At 42.3% G+C, this 21620-nt stretch overlaps 1 protein-coding gene across 1 annotated transcript in view; it reads right to left on the reverse strand.

The window, feature by feature from the left end:
- ELP3 (elongator acetyltransferase complex subunit 3) overlaps positions 1 to 21620 on the reverse strand; it is a 120485-nt gene that overhangs the window by 53864 nt on the left and 45001 nt on the right. The window contains exons 9-10 of the mRNA XM_010840293.1: positions 20052 to 20178; positions 11115 to 11308 (exon numbers count right to left, since the gene is read on the reverse strand). Coding sequence (XP_010838595.1) covers positions 11115 to 11308; positions 20052 to 20178 — 321 coding nt within the window. The remainder of the gene's footprint in view (positions 1 to 11114; positions 11309 to 20051; positions 20179 to 21620) is intronic.

The raw sequence follows: 21620 nt of genomic DNA on the forward strand, positions 1-21620 counted from the left end.
AAAGAAAGCTGTGCACCGAAGAATTGATGCCTTTGAACTGTGGTGTTGGAGAAGACTCTTGAGAGTCCCTTGGACTGCAAGGAGATCCAGCCAGTCCACCCTAAAGGAAATCAGTCCTGGGTGTCCATTGGAAGGACTGATGTTGAAGCTGAAACTCCAATACTTTGGCCAACCTATGTGAAGAGCTGACTCATCTGAAAAGACCCTGATGCTGGGAAAGATTGAAGGCAGGAGGAGAAGGGGACGACAGAGGATGAGATGGCTGGATGGCATCACTGACTCAATGGACATGAGTTTGGGTAGACTCCCGCAGTTGGTGATGGACAGGGAGGCCTGGGGTGCTGCTGTTCATGGGGTCGCAAAGAGTCGGACATGACTGAGCGACTGAACTGAACTGTACTATGTGAACACGAACACAAGTTTGTTGGTTTCCTAGTCTTCATATCCGCCCAGGAAAGAGAAGACCATTCCAAGACCTTTGAAAGTTAAAATTTATCAAGTTTTCTTTTTGAGCTATCTCAATAAAAAGTACCATCTATCTTCTTTATGATCCAAATTCCATGATTGGCAAATTATATATAAACAGACAACTGATGTAAGAAGACACAGATAATAATCAGCTTCATGGGAGACATGTTAATCCTCACCAATAGCTCGGGAAATGCAAATTAAAATCCTAGGTAAATAAAATAAAAAATACAACCATTTAATTCTGTAGAGGTTGTGATAAAATCAGAAACCACATATTTACTCTAATATGATATAATTCCTTTGGAAAACCATATCAATATACATAGCAAAAAAGATAACACTCATTTATACGTTCCTTGTTCCAGAAAGTATGTTAAAAGGAATAGTAACAACAACGCTTAGATCCTTTGTTACGAGTAATCCTTCTCCTGGGTTCTACTACTCTAACAGGTTACTTCAACAGAAGTAAAAAGTTCTATGCACATGAATTTTAGATGGAGTAGAGGCCAAGATAATAATAATAAAAAAAGAGAGATGAAGAAACCAGGAAGCAACCTAAATGTCTAACATTAGGGAACAGTTTGCTGAATGAGACAAATTCAAATGCTAGATTACCAGGCTGCCATTAAAATGATAACTATGAAGATTTTTTAAGTCATTGGCAAGAAATAGAATTCAAAAAGCATTATTTGCCAGTGTATAAAATGTACCGCACAGACCCACTGTCTGTTAAATTGAGAGAACTCATTGTACTATCACACAAGACACTGAAATGGTGATGATCATAGTATAAAGAGAAGCATAAAATACTAGGAGTGATAGCAAGAATATGAAACCTGCCTCTTCCTATGAAGATTTACTCTGGGGGTAACCTCAGATATGCAGATGATACCACTCTAATGGCAGAAAGTCAAGAGAAACTAAAGAGCCTCTTGATGAGGGTGAAAAGAAGAATGAAAAAGCTGGCTTAAAACTCAACATTCAAAAAACTAAGATCATGGCATCTGGTTCCATTACTTCATGGCAAACAGATGGGGAAAAAGCAGAAGCAATGACAGATTTTCTTTTCTTGGGCTCCAAAATCACTGTGGACGGTGACTGCAGGCATGAAATTAAAGGACTTGCTCCCTGGAAGGAAAAGGATGACAAACCTAGACAGAGTATTAAAAAGCAGAGACATCACTTTGCTGACAAAAGTCTGTATAGTCAAAGCTATGGATTTCCCATGAGTCATGTATGGATGTCAGAGTTGGATCATAAAGAAGGCTGAGTGCCAATCAATTGATGCCTTTGAACTGGGGTGCCTGAGAAGACTCTTGAAAGTCCCTTGGACAGCAAGGAGATCAAACTAGTCAATCCTAAAGGAAATCAACCCCAACATTCATTGGAAGGACTGATGCTGAAGCTGCAATACTTTGGCCACCTGATGCGAAGGGTGGCATATCTGGAAAAGACCCTGATGCTAAGAAAGACTGACGGCAAAAGAGGGTGGCAGAGGATGAGATGGTTAGATAGCATCATGGACTCAATGGACATGAGTTTGAGCAAACTCTGGGAGATAGTGAAGGACTGGAAAGCCTGGCGCACTGCATTCCGTGGGGTCGCAAAGAGTTGGATTTGACTTGGCAACTGAACAACGATAACAAAATGTACTGCATCCCAATTATACAAAGAAAGTTTTAGAAAAATAATGTAAGCCTGTTCATACCACATATATTGAAAGTGATTTTTACAGTACCTTTATAAATGAAATATCATTCTGTTGATGTAAATATAGTTATATTGCAAGAAAAATTAAATACATGGCTGAAAATTGAGAAGAAAATATAAGTTCTGATAATTAGTACTATTCTATGAACTTTGTTGGGAAGAAGCATAAAAATCACATGATCAAAAAGGAATGTACTGGATCAATGACCAGTGATGCCACATTACACCCCACACCCCAGTACCACAAAGCCTGGTCAAGAATGTCAGTGACTATTGATAACAAAAAGCAAGTCAATATAAAACAAACTTGAATCATATTATGCAGCACATACCAAGAAAATACGTCAATAAAATCGTTAAAAAACAAGTAGCAAGATATCGTAAACTTGAATGAATTCCACAGTTTATGTGTGTTAGTCGTGTCCGACTCTTTGCAACCCCACAGACTGTAGCCCACCAACGGATTCTCCAGGGAAGAATACTGGAAACTGTTGCTGTTCCCTTCTCCAGAGGATCTTCCAGGTCCAGGGATCGAACCCTGGTCTCCTGCATTGCAGGCAGATTCTTTACTGTTTGAGCTACAGGGAAGTCCACAGTGAGCTACACAAAAACCCAGAATTCTAATGGAAACGTGAAAAACAACATCATAGCTATATTAAACACACAAAAATGTAAAAATAAAATGACAAAGATTTTATCTTTATATTAAAAATACTAGAAAATAATCAACTTCAGAATTAGGAGGGAAGTTGCTATATAAGACAGGGAGCCCAGCCTGGCTCTCTGTGGGGAGAGAAGCAAGGGGGAGAGGGGACATACGTATAGCTATGGCTGATCCGTGCTGCTGTACGCCAGACACCGACACAACAGTATGAAGCAGCCTTCCTCCAAATCAAAAATAAATGAAAAAGCTAAGTAAATTATCAGTCCCAAAGCATGAAAATCTGACCACACAGCTAAACTCGAGATGACTCTCTACCAAAGGTCTTCACTGCTGGCAACTGAATCATCACTGTCTTCAAATAGAAACTGCCCAGAGATTCACTGAGGACATTACCAAGGTGGCATTTTTAAAGAGATTTTACTTCTTGTTTCACAGTAGTCTATCAGGTTTTAATTCACTCACACATTGGTAAGGTAATAAGAGTGTCACTTCAAAAGCTTAATCCTACACCCCCGAGTACTACGTGTTCCACATAAACCCTGTAAGCGATGTACTGATAGAGAAAGACAGTCTGGCCCCTAGGGTCAGAGCTGGGGGCGGGAAGGGGGTGGGGGCCTCTTCTACTGTTCGAGTCTCCAGAGAGCTGTAATGGGGTCGAGACAGGAGAACGGGGAACATGGGTGTTTCTTTAATCAGCTTCATGTTAGTCATGCATAATATCAAGACTTTCTCCTCCTATGCCCTTTTGCTTGTCTAAAATACATACTCTTAATTCTTTCTGTCATGACCCCTTTATAGTTTTACTGGAGAGATTATATTTGCTGCTCCTGTTTTCTCAAAGCCGTTATTTTTTCAGTTGATGGTAAGCCATGATTATGTCCCTCGGTGATATTTCATAAAACCTATAAAGTTAAGCTTTTAATGTTATAGCAATGTCTTCATTGCTTGAGACTCACTGGTTACAGCACTAAGGAATTTAAAGATAAATACAGTGGGGAGGATGCAAACTCTTCATCTGATTTCCCATGCTATGCCTTGTTATTCTTGGCTAAAAAAAAAAAAAAAGCAAACTGGTGACCATGGCTGGGAAATGTCTATTCTGTGATACCTGTTGCCTCGCTTGACTGCTGAGAAGTAGTGTACTCGTTTTTCTCTGGTGGCCCCAATCAGTTAAATGCAAAGGAAACTTTTCTTTTGCTGTTGTTAACACTACTTACTGCATCTCAAAGTCACAGAAAAATTCCCAAGTGCGGTACCAATAACTATATTCCTCAAGTATTTGAAAGTAAATTGGGAACAAGATGTCCCAATGGCCCCCCAGAATACTCTTAAGTATCTCCTACAGCAAGGATATTCTTTTACATAACCATAATACAACCACCAAAATCCAGAGACTGACAGCGGCACTTTACTACTGTCTAATCCTAGACTCCATCCCAACTTCCTGTGAGCCTCTGGTCCCAGCATTCCCATCAGCTGATCAAACGTGACTTTTTAAAAATTTGTGTTTCTATGTACGGTCTTGTGCTCTTTTTCTCAATAGATGGAGAGATGCTTCATTAACATTGAACTCATGCCTCAAAGTGGAGAAGGAAATGGCAACCCACTCCAGTGTTCTTGCCTGGAGAATCCCATGGACGGAGAAGCCTGGTGGGCTGCAGTCCATGGGGTCGCACAGAGTTGGACACGACTGAAGCGACTTAGCAGCATGCCTCAAATAGCTCATGTCTGAATGAAGCTAATCTGACATAGGTATTTTCTCCATAAGGCACAGTTACAGCCTTCTTGCATACAGGAACACTATACGACACTTCAGTATGATGTTTAGAGGCCATTTCAAACAGCCAGCTCACCAACAAGCAGCCCAGAATTGCAAAAACCATGCCTGTTAAATAGACTGTGAAAAGGACATGTCCACACACACACACTGTATTTGTTATCATTTGTTACAATTATTTCTATATCTACCGGACAGGTTGAAAACCACAAATTGACACCAGTATCCCCTATTCCAGAACACCATGTGGTATATTCTAATTTTTTCCTTTTTCATATTTGTAGTTCCATTTTCAGGCTTCCCTGATGGCTCAATGGTAAAGAACCTGCCTGCCAAAGCAGGCTTGATCCCTGGGTTGGGAAGATCCTGTACAAAAGGGAATGGCGGTATGCTTGCCTGGAGAATCCCATGGACAGAGCAGCCTGGAGGGCTACAGTCCATGGGGTCACAAAGAGCTGGACATTACTTAGCAACTGCACAACAATGACAAATTCTCTTTTCAGATAACAAAAAGCCAGGTCCATTACCCTTAATATTGTCTACCTACTAGATCCACCTCCTGCATGTTACTGACCCTTTCTTTCTGTCCTCATCTCTGGATCCCCTGGACACACTCTCCTTGCCCTGCTGACAAATGGTGCCAAGGGCAGGCATCAGCAAGAATGTCCCCCCTCACACCTGGGCCGCTCCAGCCTGAACCCCGCAACTGACTCCTTCACAAGAACACCCTCCTCCCCGTGCTCTGGGTCCCATGGCTCCCTAGATCTCCATGAGGATGCCTGCATGGCTCAGTACCTCCTAATGTCTCTTAGACTGAATTGTTCCAGAAAGGTGAAAGAGAAGGAGGAGAATGCAAATAATTGTGATAACTGAATTTTCTCATCACTATCTCCTTAGTAATTTTTTTTTTTAAAGAAATTGGTGTGTATTTATTTATTTATGGTTACATCATACAGCATGAAGGATCCTAGTTCCCTGATCAGGAACTAAACTTAGGATAATGGAGCATGGAGACTGGCATTGGGAGCACAGAGTCTTAACCACTGGACCACGAAGGAAGTCCTTCTCCTTTTTATTTTTAACTGTACTTAAAAAAAAAAAAAAAGATCATTAAGCAATTTAGGTCCTTATGGTGGGCCAACAATTATAAAAATTTAAGAAATCAATATGTTGTGGCAGAAATGTATAACCATTCTTTGATGTTGTTCTTGTTTAGTTGCTCAGTCGGGTCCGACTCTTTGCAACCCCACGGACTGTAGCCCATCAGGCTCCTCTGTCCATGGGATTCTCCAGGCAAGGATACTGGAGTAGGCTGCCATTTCCTACTTCAGAGGATCTTCCCCAACCAGGGATCAAACCTGTGTCTCCTGCATTGGCAGGTGGATTCTTTACCACTGAGTCACCTAAGAAGCCCAAACACCCTTTGACCTTTAAGCAAATCCATTATTTTACGTCCTTGATGATCTTCCCATAGTTGACAGTTCTGCTGTATGTTATGAGTAGCACAGTCTTTGTGCTCAGCAGAGTACTAGTCACAGGACAGCTGACAGGACATCCATTTGTTAATCCCATTTGGTCTTTTACTGGTAATATTAGAATCTGGGTGGTTTTGAGCAGGGTGGTGGAAATGTGCCTTAACAACCAGGAAATGCAGGAATGGCTTTGTCAGGATTGTAGTAAATAGGTAACGTTATGGCCTTTAACTTTATCTTCAGTGTTATGTTTCTAGTTAGAAAAAAAAGGCGGGGGTGGAACTTCCCTGAGTGTCCGGTGGTTAGGGCTCCACTCTTCCACTACAGTATATCCATAAGATGGCAGAGTAGAAGGACGTGTGCTCATCTTCTCCTTCAAGAACTCCAAAATTACAACTCGCTGCTGAACAACCGTTGACAGGACAATATTGGATCCCACCAAAAAGAGATAATACCCCACATCCAAGGGCAAAGGAGAAGCCCCAGCAAGACGGCAGGAGGGGCAAAACTGCATTTAGAAACAAACCCCATACCCATCAGAGATGGTTCAAGGGCTCAAACAAAACCTTGTGTGCACCAGCAGGCCCCACAGAGGCTGAGCCAGACCTGCCTGTGAGTGTTTAAGTGTCTCCTGAGGAAGTACAGGTCAGCAGTGGCCTGCCACAGGGGCAGGGGCTCTGGGTGCAGCAGACCTGGCTGTGGCATAAGCCCTCTTAAAGGAGGTCGCCATTAACCCCACCATAGAGCTGCCAGATCTTACACAGGACTGGGGAAACAGACTCTTGGAGGGCACAAACAAAACCTTGTGCACACCAGGATCCAGGAGAAAGGAGCAGTGACCACAAGAGACTGACCCAGACTTGCCCGTTAAGAGTCCAGGAATCTCTGGCAGAGGCATGGGTCGGCCGTGGCCTGCTGCAGGGTTGGGGGCACTGAGTGTAACACTGCGTCCAGGGGACCTTTTGAAGGAGGTCGCCATTATCTTCATTACCTCCACTATAGTTTGGCCTCAGGTCAAACAACAGGGAGGGAACACAGCTCCACCCATCAACAGAAAATTGGATTTAAGATTTACTGAGCATGGCCCATCAGAACAAGATCCAGTTTCCCCCTCAGTCAGTCTCTCCCATCAGGAAGCTTCCAAAGCCTTTATCCTTATTCATCAGAGGGCAGACAGACTGAAAACCACAATCACAGAAAACTAACCAAACTGATCACATAGACCACAGCCTTGTCTAACTCAATGCAACTAGGGCCACCTAAGACGGGACGGTCATGGTGGAGAGTTCTGACAAAACGTGGTCCACTGGAGAAGGGAATGGCAAACAACTTCCGCATTCTTGCCTTAAGAACCCCATGAGCAGTATGAAAAGGCAAAAAGGTAGGACACTGAAAGATAAACTCCCAGGTCAGTAGGTGCCCAATATGCTACTGAAGAAGAAAGGAGAAATAACTCCAGAAAGAATTAAGAGATGGAGCCAAAGCAAAAACAACACCCAGTTGTGGATGTACTGGTGATGGAAGGACAGTCTAATGCCATAAAGAAAATATTGAATAGGAACCTGGAATGTTAGGTCCATGAATCAAGGTAAATTGGAAGTGGTCAAACAGGAGATGGCAAGAGTAAACATCAACACTTTAGGAATCAGTGAACTAAAATGGACTGGAATGGGTGAATTTAATTCAGATGATCATTATATCTACTACTGTGGGCAAGAATCCATTAGAAGAAATGGAGTAGCCCTCATAGTCAACAAGAGAGTCCAAAATGTAGTACTTGGATGCAATCTCAAAAATAACAGAATGATCTCTGTTCGTTTCCAAGACAAACCATTCAATATCACAGTAATCCAAGTCTATGCCCCAACCAGTAATGCTGAAGAAGCTGAAGTTGAACGGTACTATGAAGACCTACAAGAGCTTTTAGAACTAACACCCAAAAAAGATGTCTTTTTCATTATAGGGGACTGGAATGCAAAAGTAGGAAGTCAAGAAACACCTGGAATAACAGGCAAATTTGGCCTTGGAATACAAAATGAAGCAAGGCAAAGACTGAGTTTTGCCAAGAGAACGCACTGGTCATAGCAAATACTCTCTTCCAACAACACAAGAGAAGACTCTACAAATGGAAATCACCCGATGGTCAATACCAAAATCAGACTGATTATATTCGTTGCAGCCAAAGATGGAGAAGCTCTATACAATCAGCAAAAACAAGACTGGGAGCTGACTGTTTTAGCTCATGAACTCCTTATCACCAAATTCAGACTTAAATTGAAGAACACAGAGAAAACCACTGGACCATTCAGGTACGATCTTAAATCAAATCCCTTATGATTATACAGTGGAAGTAACAAACAGATTTAAGGGATTAGATCTGATAGAGTGCTTGAAGAACTATGGACAGAGGTTTGTGACACTGTACTGGAGGCAGTGATCAAGACTATTCCCAAGCAAAAGAAATGCAAAAAGGCAAACTGGTTGTCTGAGGAGGCCTTACACATAGCTGAGTAGAGAAGAGAAGTGGAAGGCAAAGGAGAAAAGGAAAGATATACCCAATTGAATGCAGAGTTCCAAAATAGCAAGGAGAGATAAGACAGTCTTCCTCAGTGATCAATGCAAAGAAATAGAAGAAAACAATAGAATGGGGAAAGATTAGAGATCTCTTGAAGAAAATTAGAGCTACCAAGGGAACATTTCATGCAAAGATGGGCACAATAAAGGACAGAAATGGTATGGACCTAACAGAAGCAGAAGATATAAAGAAGCATACACAGAAGAAATATACAAAAAAGATCTTCATGACCCAGATAAGCACAATGGTATGATCACTCACCTAGAGCCAGACATCCTAGAAAGTGAAGTTAAATGGGCCTTAGGAAGCATCACTATGAACAAAGCTAGTGGAGGTGATGGAATTCCAGTTGAGCTATTTCAAATCCTAAAAGATGATGCTGTGAAAGTGCTGCACTCAATATGCCAGCAACTTTGGAAAACTCAGCAGTGGCCACAGGACTGGGAAAGGTAAATTTTCATTCCAATCCCAAAGAAGGGCAATGCCAAAGAACGTTCAAATTATTGCACAATTGCACTCATCTCACACGCTAGTAAAGTAATGCTCAAAATTCTCCAAGCCAGGCTTCAATAGTACATGAACTGGGAACTTCCAGATGTTCAAGCTGGATTTAGAAAAGGCAGAGGAACCAGAGATCAATTGCCAACATTTGCTGGATCATTGAAAAAGCAAGAGAGTTTCAGAAAAACATCTACTCCTGCTTCATTGACCATGTTAAAGATTTGACTACGTGGATCACAACAAACTGTGGAAAATTCTGAAAGAGATGGGAATACCAGACCACCTTACCTGCCTCTTGAGAAATCTGTATGCAGGAAAAGAAGTAACGTTAGAACTGGACATGGAACAACAGACTGTTTCCAAATTGGGAAAGGAGTATGTGAAGGCTATATATTGTCATCCAGCTTATTTAACTTATATGTAGAGTACATCATGCAAAATGCCAGGCTGGATGAAGCACAAGCTGGAATCAAGTTTGCCGGGAGAAATATCAATAATTTCAGATATGCAGATGACACCACCCTTATGGCAAAAAGCAAAGAAGAACTAAAGAGCCTCTTGATGAAAGTAAAAGAGGAGAGTGAAAAAGCTGGCTTAAAACTCAACATTCAGAAAACTAAGATGATGGCAACTGGTCCCATCACTTCATGACAAATAGATGAGGAAACAATGGAAAGAGTGACAGACTTTATATTTCGGGGCTCCCAAATCACTGCAGATGGTGACTGTAGCCATGAAATTAAAAGATGCTTGCTCCTTGGAAGGAAAGCTATGACCCATCTAGACAGCATATTAAAAAGCAGAGACATTACTTTGCCAACAAAGGTCTGTCTAGTCAAGGCTATGGTTCCTCCAGTAGTCATGTATGGAGCTGGACTATAAAGAAAGCTGAGTGCCGAAGAATTGATGCTTTTGAACTGTGGTGTTGGAGAAGACTCTTGAGAGTCCCTTGGACTACAAGGAGATCCAGCCAGTCCACCCTAAAGGAAATCAGTCCTGAATATTCATTGGAAAGACTGATGTTGAAGCTGAAACTCCAATACTTTGGCCACCTGATGTGAAGAACTGACTCATAGGAAAAGACCCTGATCCTGGGAAAGATTGAAGGCGGGAGGAGAAGGGGACGACAGAGGATGAGATGGTTGGACTGCGTCACCTACTCAATGGACATGAGTTTGAACAAGCTCTAGCAGTTAGTGATGGGTAGGGAGGCCTGGTGTGCTGCAGTCCACGGGGTCGCAAAGAGTCGGACACGACTGAGCGACTCAACTGAACTAAAGTTCCAGTGCAGGGGACATGGTTCTGATCCCTGATCAGGGAACTAAAATTCCGCGTGCCTCAGCACAGACAAGGGAAAAAAAACAAAACCATGATTGTAAACGAGATCTCAGATTCTCTATCCTAGGAAAAACTGTTCAGGTGATTTCCTTCATGCCAACAGGAACAGGTCACTCTTTCTCCATAGTTACATTAATATCAGTGAAGAATGCCTGTTGCTACTCTCTCAGGGGCTCTAGAACAGGGATAACACACACATGGTCAGTGCGTCCTCTCACACTCAGTATAGGATCTGGGTTGGAGCAGATCCGGAAGAGGAAACACTGATTGAGATCACAGGCTCCTGCAATCCAACACCACACTGCTGACCATCACCCTCCACCCATCTCCTGGCTCATGAATGAGTGGAGGAATTAACACATGGATACAGATGACACTAGCAAAGCAGCTTGGACACCTGTCTTATCCCCAACCCCTCTATATACAGAGAGCATTCCTGATGTCCCATTTGTTCCCAGACCCTCTGTCTACAGACAGCATCCCTGGTGTCCCATTTGTAATGAAAAAAAATTCAAACCCATCAATTTTCAATGACACTGTTCTCATTAGACACTGGATAGACAGACTTGTCAGTAATGACTGCGGGCATGAAAGATAACACACTACCTCTGCACGCGGTACACTCGAGTCCACGGGGGCACGAGGGCCAGGATCCGGGCCACCAACTCGATCAGGTCGCTGGGGGAATAACTCTTGTATCTTCCTGACTTCCACAGTTCATAGAGCCCTGTCCCACGAATCACCAGGGTAGGGTAGAGTTTCAAACCGTCAGGACGGAAAGCTGGGTTCTCGAAAAACTCCTGTGGAGAGGGAAGATGAGCTCCATTAGTTACATGGAGATTACCCACGGTGAAGTTTCCATCCTGGGCCGACTTCTCTCACACACCTGCCTGGTCCCTAGACTACTTTCCATCAAGCGTGGGGAAACAGAACAGAAACTCACTGTTTTTATAGTCTCACGGGAGCAAGACACTTGGGTGCTGGGTGCCCAAGCCCTGGCTGACCCAGCTCCTGGCCACTGCTGCGGGGTCATCACTTGCCAGCTTCCCAACCTTGCCTTCCTGCCGTGGCAAAGGCAATTTCCTCTGCCTGGAAATCTTATCAGGTTTTCTTCATCTAGCTCACCTTTAGGTCTCAGCTCGAATGCCAATTCTTCAACGAGGTCTTACTGACCTTCAAATACAAGTTGCTTCACTTAAATTTTTTTTTGGCGGGGGGGAATTCTGTATTATTGCTTTCTTAACATCATCACACTGAAGATTCATCTGATGCCTGCCTTTACCTCCAGACCACAATCTCCTTTAATAATGAAGTATACTTAAAAGTGACTTTTAAAAGTGACATAGATCATTATCTGGGCTGCAAAACCTAATGTTTCCTGTGTGGCCCTCTGCAGAGAAAGTATGCCGACCCCTGGGTATGACTGTGTTGCTCTCAGGCCAGCGGGCACCGTTCCTAACCCAGAAGACACACACAGTCCATTTGTCACCTGGATGCTGAGCAGTACAGCTAATTCATCTCTTTTGAGACAGTCATTTCCTGCATTGTATCACCTCAGCTGGCTTATTTCTTTACTTGGGATGAAGCAAGGAGACATCAAGCCTTCTCCTTTCTATGATTTTGCACTGCAAATCTGCTCTTATCTAGATTCCACTTGACATGTGATGGAGGAATTAAAGTGGATTCATATAGTTCCCTCTCACCCCGACCTGGCATTAGTATCTAAATGGCCAGAGTACTGTATCTTGTGAATGGAGTAAATGCTTTCTATCTTGTGCTGTTATTACTCCAGAGCTTCCCATTGTGTAACTTGCTTTCCAAAGAGATATAACTACTGAGTTTTCGATCTCTCTCATTGATTCCTATTATCATCTTAAATGCTGTAATCTTTGTGCACCATTGGCTCTGAGGGACAGTCTGCTGTAACTGCGTGTAATTTTCCCTGTAACATTTCTATTTTAAAGAGTCATCCAGTCTTTAATAAATATTCTATAGCCATCCACAAAAAGTATGTATGCAAGTCACTCTCCACCTAGTCTGCATCCATACGGGGAACATAGGATTTCAGCAAAGTACTTCTGGCTACTTGCATAATAAATTTAGGAGATATAAGGGCTGATATAATCCTTTCATAAGAATGATGATAGATGGAATTGGCGCAGGATTTCTGGTAAACACAGAGAATTGAAATATGTGTTTCTTTCCTTTCCTTCCAAAATCACACTAAAATAACAGGAAATAATTTTTTTTAAAGCATAAACTCGGAGGAACAAAGGGAACATCAGACGAGAGAGGAGGAGGAGTAAGTGATGGCAGTAATTTCTGGAAGACAGAAAATGGAAGACTGGGAAATGACTGCAAATGAAGAAAACTGCAAACAAACCATCTGCAAAGAAGGGTACGGAGGAAAGGGCAGCTCAGCCACACGAGAGTCCCAGGAAGGCACGTACATCAGAAACCGCACGCATCAGGCAGGAGGGAAGATGGCACTGGATCAAAGTCTTTTCACAGATTTATCTCTAATTCCCCTAAGTTCTGAGTCCTTCTACAGGCAGTCACCTGTAGAAGGTGACATTTTTAAGGTGCCCATTTGTTCCCTGGAGAAACTAGAAAGCTGCTGGACTCTGAGATGGCAGGTGCAAAGGAAGATGTGAGTGAGGATCAGAGCTTGAAAACACGGAGATTAAGTGAAAGCCAGCATGGTAAATGGTGGGCCCCACCCTGCTCCCTGGACACCAGTAACCAGTTTGCTGTGACCTAGACACATATCCCCCACAGCCCCCAAGAGCAAGCTGGAGAGTTTGTCTCTGGATTAAATAAATGGTCCTAAATAAGAGTTCAGGGTACTGACATTTGGGAATCCCCTAAAGAAAGGAAGGCTGATTACTGTGAGGTATACCATCAACAAGCCACAAAGAGTTTGTGATCTGGTTTTTCAGCTCCTCATCTTTAAGGCATGACCATTTGGCTAACGATTACCAGATACTTGGGGGGAAGTGTAAAACAGGAAAGGCAGACCAAACAAAAAGAAACAGAGGAACTTGGAGCAAACAGAGGCATTGCATGAAGGGAAAATAAACCTTAAAAAAACAAACTGTAATTCCTTTAGAGAGAGAAGATCTAGTACATCCATAAAGGGCTTCCTAGGTGGCAAAGAACTTGCCAATGTAGGAGATGCAAGAGACGTGGGTTTGTTTGATCCCTGGGTCAGGAAGATCCCCTAGAGAAGGAAATGAAAACCCACTCCAGTACTTTTGCCTGGAAAATTCCATGAACAGAGGAGCCTGGAGTGCTGCAGTCCAGGGGGCCACAAAGAGGTGGACATGATTGAGCGCGCGCGCACACACACACACACACACACAAAACAAGAGGATGCTAGAGAACTGAATGTAAGAAAGAACTCTTGGAAATTAAAACTATAACAAAAACATCTAATAGAAAAGTTGAAAGATAAAGTGAGAAAATAATAAGAAAGCAGGAAAAAAAAAGACAAAAGCAGAAAAGATAAGAATATCAGATAATCAGCCTGGGAGATCCAACATTTCTAATATGAGTTTTAGAAACAGAACACAGAAAATGAAACAGGAAAAAGTATCCCATAGTACAAAGAAATTTCTCAGAAGAGTTGATCAAAATATAGCATGATTAATCAAAAAAAACTCTCTTAAGATACACCACTGTGATACATCACTTTCTCCAGAGTGAAAAAACCCAGGTTATATATATAGTAGTTTTTAAGGAATAAGGAATACAGTATTAGGAATAAGAATGACAGTATGCTTCTTAGCAGCACTAGAAGAGCTACAAGACAATGGCATAATGTTTTAAAAAAGAAAAAAAGGAGGGAAAATGGCTTTATAGGATTCTGTTAAGTGTGAAGGTGGAAGACAGAAGAGACATTCTTGCACATGTAAAAGGTTTGCTTTCCATGATAAATCCTTTCTTAGGAAGCTGCTGGAGCATGTGTTTTAGTAAAGGAAGTGTTGAAGTGTGAAGTGTTAGTGTTAGTTGTGTCTGCCTCTTTGCAACCCCATGAACTATAGCCCTCCAGGCTCCTCTGTCCATGGGGATTCTTCAGGCAAGAATACTGGAGAGGGTTGCCATTTTCTCCTCCAGGGCATCTTCCCAACCCAGGGATCAAACCTGGGTCTCCCGCATTACAGGCAGATTCTTTATCATCTGAGCCATCAGGGAAGCCCAAGTAAACCAATAAAAGTAAAGGAATAAACCAATAAAAAGATTAATTTGGTTTCCAAAACAAAGGTTCTGACTGTAGAGAGTCAGAAGAGGAGCCCTAAGGAAAACACCTGTGAACCAGACAGAGAATTGCCAGTCCAGGTTGGAGCTGGAAGATTAAATGTCCAAGAGTTATATTTTGAGTCTAAAAATGGAACTTAGAGTATCTGACACAGTTGGCCAGTGACAGAGGGGCTTTAACACTGAACAGGCACATTTGAAGGTTACAGAACTTGGAGAACTAATAAGAAAGAAAAAAAAGAGATGATTTTATAGTTAACTGGAAGAAAAACAAAAAGTTACTTAAGAAAAGAACATAAGTATGATATATTGGCTTCCCCAATGGCTCGGTGAGTAAAGAATCCATCTGCAATGCAGGAGACACAGGAGATGCTTTTGAACTGTGGTGTTGGAGAAGACACCTGAGAGTCCCATGGACAGCAAGGGGATCAAACTGGTCAATCCTAAAGGAATCTTCACTGGAAGCACTGATGCTGAAGCTGAAGCTTCAATACTTGGACCACCTGGAAGGTCTGATGCTAAAGCTGAAGCTCCAATACTTTGGCCACCTGATGTGAGGTGCGAATTCATTGGAAAAGACCCTGATGCTGGGAAAGACTGAGGGCAGGAAGAGAAGGGGATGACAGAGGATGAGATGGTTGGATGGCATCACCGAGTCAGTGGACATGAGTTTGAGCAAGCTCCAGGAGTCGGTGATGGACAGGGAAGCATGGTGTGCTATAGTCCATGGGGTCGCAAAGAGTCAGACACAACCGAGCGACTTTCTCTCTACTGATGCTCAGGAAAAAGCAATCCAAACATGGAAGAAGGAAACATAGTGGTAAATATTAGAACCCCCGCCCCCACCACTAGGCTACAACAGTTGAAAGTGGCGAGGACTACTGCATTTCGATATGACCCCCTTAGGAGGTACTGGATTCTCAAATACTATTTAATAACAGCTTATTAATTCCACTTATTTTATAAACTTAAAAATTAATAAACATCATTCTGCTGGTGATGTGAATGATACATTAGACGGGAACATGGCTGGTGGCCCTGTGACTTAGATAAGAAGCTGTCTGCCTTTGCAGGGGGTTGACGAAAGCATGAAGCTGTGGTGGTGGGGGTGAAGAGGAGGGGACAGCTTTAAAAGATATTCAGAGGGAGTAACAGACAGGACCTCCTGTTGGATCAGACCCAGAGTCCAGGGAACAGTAAGAGGAGCAGCAGCAGCAAAGATGTATGAGCACTCGCTCTGTGCCAGGCATTTTTCTAACTATGCATTATCTCTGCCCATCTTCACAGCCACCCCATTTTAAAGATGAGGAAACTGAGGAACAAAGAAGTTCAAACAGTTTGCTACCAAGTGGTGGGGCCAGGATTCAAGCTCACCCCAGGCTGGCTCTGGAGTCCAAATATTTTCTACTTCCTCCTGAATGATTCCTAAATGTCTAGCTTGGGAGAGTATGTGGATGGCGGGGCCACAAATAGTACAGGAAACAGAAGAGGAGGAGACCACTGGGGAATGCAGAAGTATGTCCATATTGGATACATTACGTCTGAAGTGCGGGTAAGGCCTCTGGTGCCTGTTGAAGAGTGTTCAGCAATTGGACTTAAGAGCTGAGGCTTAAGACTGCAGAGAAAATGAGATTCGTTGAAGTGTAAGTGGTAAAATCAGGACAACAGAAGAAAGACACATGTATAGACAGAAGAGCAAAAGACAGAAGCCACATTTATGCAGTGAGGAGAAAAAGAAGATCTAGCAGAAAAGAAATAGTCCTAGAGGTAAAAAGGGAAGCAGGAGGCAGCAGAGTCACAAAAGCCAGGGAGGTGAGAATTTAAGACTGGAGATAGTCCCGTGGGATCTACCTTCCCCGACCAGGGATCTAACTTTCATTCCTTGCACTGGGAGGTGGATTCTTAACCACTGGACCACCAGGGAAATCCCTGGAGATAGTCTCTAACAACAACAAATGCTAAGGTTGGATAAAATGTCAGCAGAGAAGTAGCCTTTGGATTTGGAGATTAGCAAGTATATCACAATGTTTGAGGGCAGGCTGTGTGTATGTGTGTGTCTGTGTTGGCAGCGGAGGACCTGCCAAACTATAATTTGATCACTTGGTTTTTGGGAAAAAAGCTCAGTGGGGGTGCGGGCAACTCCTGAGAGTCAAAAAGGTGGGCAAACATGGATGGACTTTGAAAGACTTCCCATGATTGACAGAAGGTTCTGGAGATAATTTTTCCTCAAGAGAAACCAACACTTTTTTAGCTACACTTAGCTGAAATGCTAAGCATTTTCAGCACCCTGAGCTTGCATATCCAAAAGCAGTCTAATTTTAAAAGAATAAAAGACCGAAACAGCAAAAAGTCATTATGAGTAATAAATGATACAACATTTTGTAGTCTTATCTGAGGACAGGTGGAAAGGGTGAAGTTAATGCTCGGAGGATAAAGTCCTAAGATGTTAAACATTCTCCATCACAACCAGGATTTTCAGCTTTATAAGGAAAAAGAAAATTTCATTCCAAAAGGAAATTTGAGTTACTAGACAATATAAGTAAATGCTGTTGATCACACACAGCTTTGACCAGCTCTGCACCTATCACTAGATAAGAGTGTGAATCTACATTGAACAGACGCAAATGACCACTTCTGCTCTTAGTGACTCAGAATTAACCTAAGTAACAAGGTGTGAGAGCAAAGCCAATTTATAACTAAGGTGCACAGCACACAACCCTAGAGATACTATGGCTGCAATACCTCAGTGGCTGTAGATGCTTTATGGGTGTACCAGGCAAGGCTGCCTTGTCCTCCAGAGTGATAACATTTTATAGACTTCTACAATTGTTACAAGTAGACCCCTTACCTAGCAATGCTTCCAATGAATAAAACATGTTAAGGGAACTATCTGTGGGCTGCTAATGTGACAATAAAAGTAGACGAGGAAAAAGTTTTTAAAGTGTAAAATATGCTGCCTGCTACTGCTAAGTCACTTCAGTCATGTTCGACTCTGTGCGACCCCACAGACGGCAGCCCACCAGGCTCCCCCGTCCCTGGGATTCTCCAGGCAAGAACACTGAAGTGGGTTGCCATTTCCTTCTCCAATGCATGAAAGTGAAAAGTGAAAGTGCAGTCACTCAGTCGTCTCTGACTCCTAGCGACCCCATGGACTGCAGCCCACCAGGCTCCTCCATCTGTGGGATTCTCCAGGCAAGAGGACTGGAGTGGGTGCCAATAACATGCTGCCTACTAGTTCAGAAAATCTCTAGAAAACAAGATTTCCTAGACAAAACCTAGTTTGTTTTTTTTTTAATTAGTAAACCTTTTATTGAAATATATCTTAGTATGGAAAAGTACACAAATCATAAGTGTAGATACTATCAAACAGCTTTCTAATCTGATGTACCAATTTATATTCCCACTAACAGTGAATGAGAGTTCCAGTTGCTTCACACTCTTATCAACACTTGATATTGTCTTTTTTCATTTTCACTACCCTGATGAGTATACACTAGCCGTGCACTGTAGTTTTAAATTTCATTTCTTTGAAGATAAATGACTTAGAGAACTTTTGAACAGGTATTGAGTAGCTGAACATCTTATTTGTGAAGTGCTTGTTCAAGATTTTTTTCCCCCATTCTATTAGGGTGTCTTTTTAAAAAAATTGATTTGTAAAAATATTTACAATAATCTATAGGTTGATTTTTCAGAGGATTTTTTTCTAGAGAGAAATCTGATTTTTCTCATTTTGGCTCTATTGTGTTATTCATTTGCTGGGATGAAGTTAGAAAAGGCATACAGTCTACTCATATTCCCTGTGGGTTTCTTTGAAAAGATTGTAAACAAGAAGATAAATCTGTTTACATGGAGGGCTGTCTTTGCAATGTTATTTCTGAACTATTCTTTAAAGACACTAAGAAAATAAATTGTGAGACTCAGTTATTTGCTATTACTTTACATTTTTCTTTCCCCAAGGGCACTTAAAGTTATGAACTCTGGCTATACCACTGGCCCACCCAGAAGCTGTGCTAAAGAAATGTGTGTTTCAGGTGCCTTTTAGGCTTATAGTCTAGTACCCAGCTAATACGACTGAGAGGAAGATATGGCTCAAAATCTATTACATAGTCAATATGAGGGAATTCGTAACATCTGTGAACATCTGTGAATTAATGCTGTCTTATAAAACAGACCTTTAGTTGTATTTCATTTGCTTGGAAATAATAAAAATAAACTTTCTGAAAGGAAAGAAAGAACATCATGATGAATTCCACAGTTCTAATAACAGAGCATAAAAGTCTTTTTGCTGATGAAATAACTTGATAAACATTTTCATCCTCTTCTCTAAAAGGATATCCCTAAGCCACTTTCCTATTTGAGAATCTGAAGGAAGAAAGAGTTCTGACCAATCTCATTTCCCAAGACCAAGCTAACATGGATCAAGCTAACATGTGATAGGGTGAAAACAAACGAACAGGATTTCCTGGGGGTACAGTGGATAAGAACCCACCTGCCAATGCAGGGGACATGGTCTGATCCCTGGTCAGAGATTTCACACACTGCAGGCAACTGGAGACTGGGCACCTCAACTCCTGAGCCCAAGCTCTTGAGCTTGTGAGATGCAACCGCTGAAGCCTATAGAGCCGAGCTCCACGACACGAGAGGCCGTCATGATGAGAGCCCGTGCATCACAACCAAGAGGAGCCCCCCTCGCCACAACCAGAGAAAGCCCGAGTGCAGCAATGAACACCCAGCACGACCAAAAATACATTAATAAATTATCTTTTAAAAAAGCAAACAAACCCCAGAGTTAGGTATTAAAATTCAAAGAACGGAAAGGCTAGAAGAAAACAGAATAGTTTCTTTCCCTGTTTAGGGAAATCCTGAAAGAGAAAGGCAGTTCTAAGCTTAGAAGCATCTTAAGAAATCACTAAATAAATAAGTAAACAGGAAAGCTTGACAACAGAAAAAAAAGTAAAAGACCAAGAAAAATATTAATAGTGTGGGGAAAATATTTTTAACAAATTGCCTAGAAAGTTCATATAATTAACATTAAAAATATTCATATCCAGTGGAGGAATCAGTCAGAGAACAATTCCCAAAAGATGGAAGAATTATACTTACTGGATACATGTATACATATGGCTGAGTCCCTGCACTATCCACCTGAAACTATCTCAACATTGTTAATCGGCTATACGCCAACACAAAATAAAAAGTTAAACAAAAAAAGAGAAAAAAAGCAGAGCGGGTAGCAGCAGGACGCACAGGCATTCTCACGGCAGCCTGGTTTGGGTCAACACTTACTGTGAACTGTTCAATGTCTCTCTCCAGCCCCACATTCGGCAGATCAGGCATCATGTGAGCCACCACTTTGAAGCCAGAATCTTTGGCCAGGTGGAAGGACTCGCACACTGCCTTCACAGTGTGGCCCCTGAGGAAAGAAAATTCACTACCTGTTACACAAATAAACGGGCAAGAAGGTGAGCAGCAGCAACAGAGCGAAACAAAGTCTGACACAGGTAGCGGTAGCTCTGGAATGAGGAATATGGTTGGGGAAGAGGAAATCTTAGAAAGTCATCTTTACATCTCTGCTTCTAAGAAGGCCTGGAGAAAAATAATTTTAATTCTAAGATATTTCTCAGAAATTCCTTATGCACCTCCTCAAAGTTCTGACAGCAAGTGACTGAGGTCACAACAATTAATATGGTGGTGGTTTAGTTGCTTCGTTGTGTCCTACTCTTGTGAGCCCATGGACTATAGCCCGCTAGGCCCCTCTATCCGAGGGGATTCTCCAGCTAAGAATACTGGAGTGGGTTGCCATTTCCTTCTCCAGGGGATCTTCTCAATCCAGGGATTGAGCCTGGGTCTTCTGCATTGCAGGTGGATTCTTCACCGACTGAGCCACCAGGGAAGAAGAATTAATATACACTAAAATTACCTGGTTTAGCATTATGGGCCACAATAAGTCTGCTAATATAAATACCTAGGTTAAAAACAAGAATAGTGAGATCAGAGCCTTACAAGAACAGGATTTTGTTATGCCCTTTCTTTTAAAAATATTTATTACAAATAATTTCATTGGGAGAAAGAAAGGGAGGAAGGGAAAGGTGGGCAGAGAGAGACAGAGAGATTCATCAATATGCAAAGTACATTTCACTCTGGTGGGCAGGCAGGTCCTTAAAAAAGTATTAGTAAGAAGAGAGAATAATTGAGTGACAAAGTATAATCATTTGGGGCCAGCTGGATAAGTCAGCTTAACATTCTAGCGCTACATTCAAGACGCAAGCCCTATTAATAGTTTGGGGCTATTAAAAACTGAAGCCCACAGGGCTCTCACCAGAAAGACCTTCCCATTCACCACCAAAAACTCCTAGAAACTGTGGACCCCAGCCCACTCTCTGAAGGTTCCTATTCATTTCCATGGCTTCACTCTCTGATCTCTTTTTGCTAACGACTTCTCAATTTCCATGGCTGGGTCAGGCCTCTCTTCTGACACCACGCCCAAATACCCAATACTCTACTGCTGCGCTGTACAACAGTCACAAGGCACACATGGTTATTCAAGTTTATCTTGAAACTGATCCAAATCAGTAATTCAGTTCCTTGGCTGTGCTACCACAGTGGACAATGTGGGTTCTGAACATTTCAGTCACTGTGGAATGTTCTGCTGGACAGCCTGGCTCTAAAGCAAACCTTCAACTGGTTGCTGCACCAGCACGTAAGGGTCTAAAGCCTAGTTTTCCACAGTGAAACTCATCTTGCCTCCCAGCCTCCCTCCCTCCCATTCTTTCTCACCCTCATTCCCATTCGGTCACCATACACTGCTTTTCAGGACATCACCTCCTGCTTGAATTCCTGCAACAGCCTCTGAAC

Source organism: Bison bison, unplaced genomic scaffold (genome assembly GCF_000754665.1).
Source record: "Bison bison bison isolate TAMUID 2011002044 unplaced genomic scaffold, Bison_UMD1.0 scf7180017864143, whole genome shotgun sequence".
Classification (NCBI taxonomy): domain Eukaryota; kingdom Metazoa; phylum Chordata; class Mammalia; order Artiodactyla; family Bovidae; genus Bison; species Bison bison.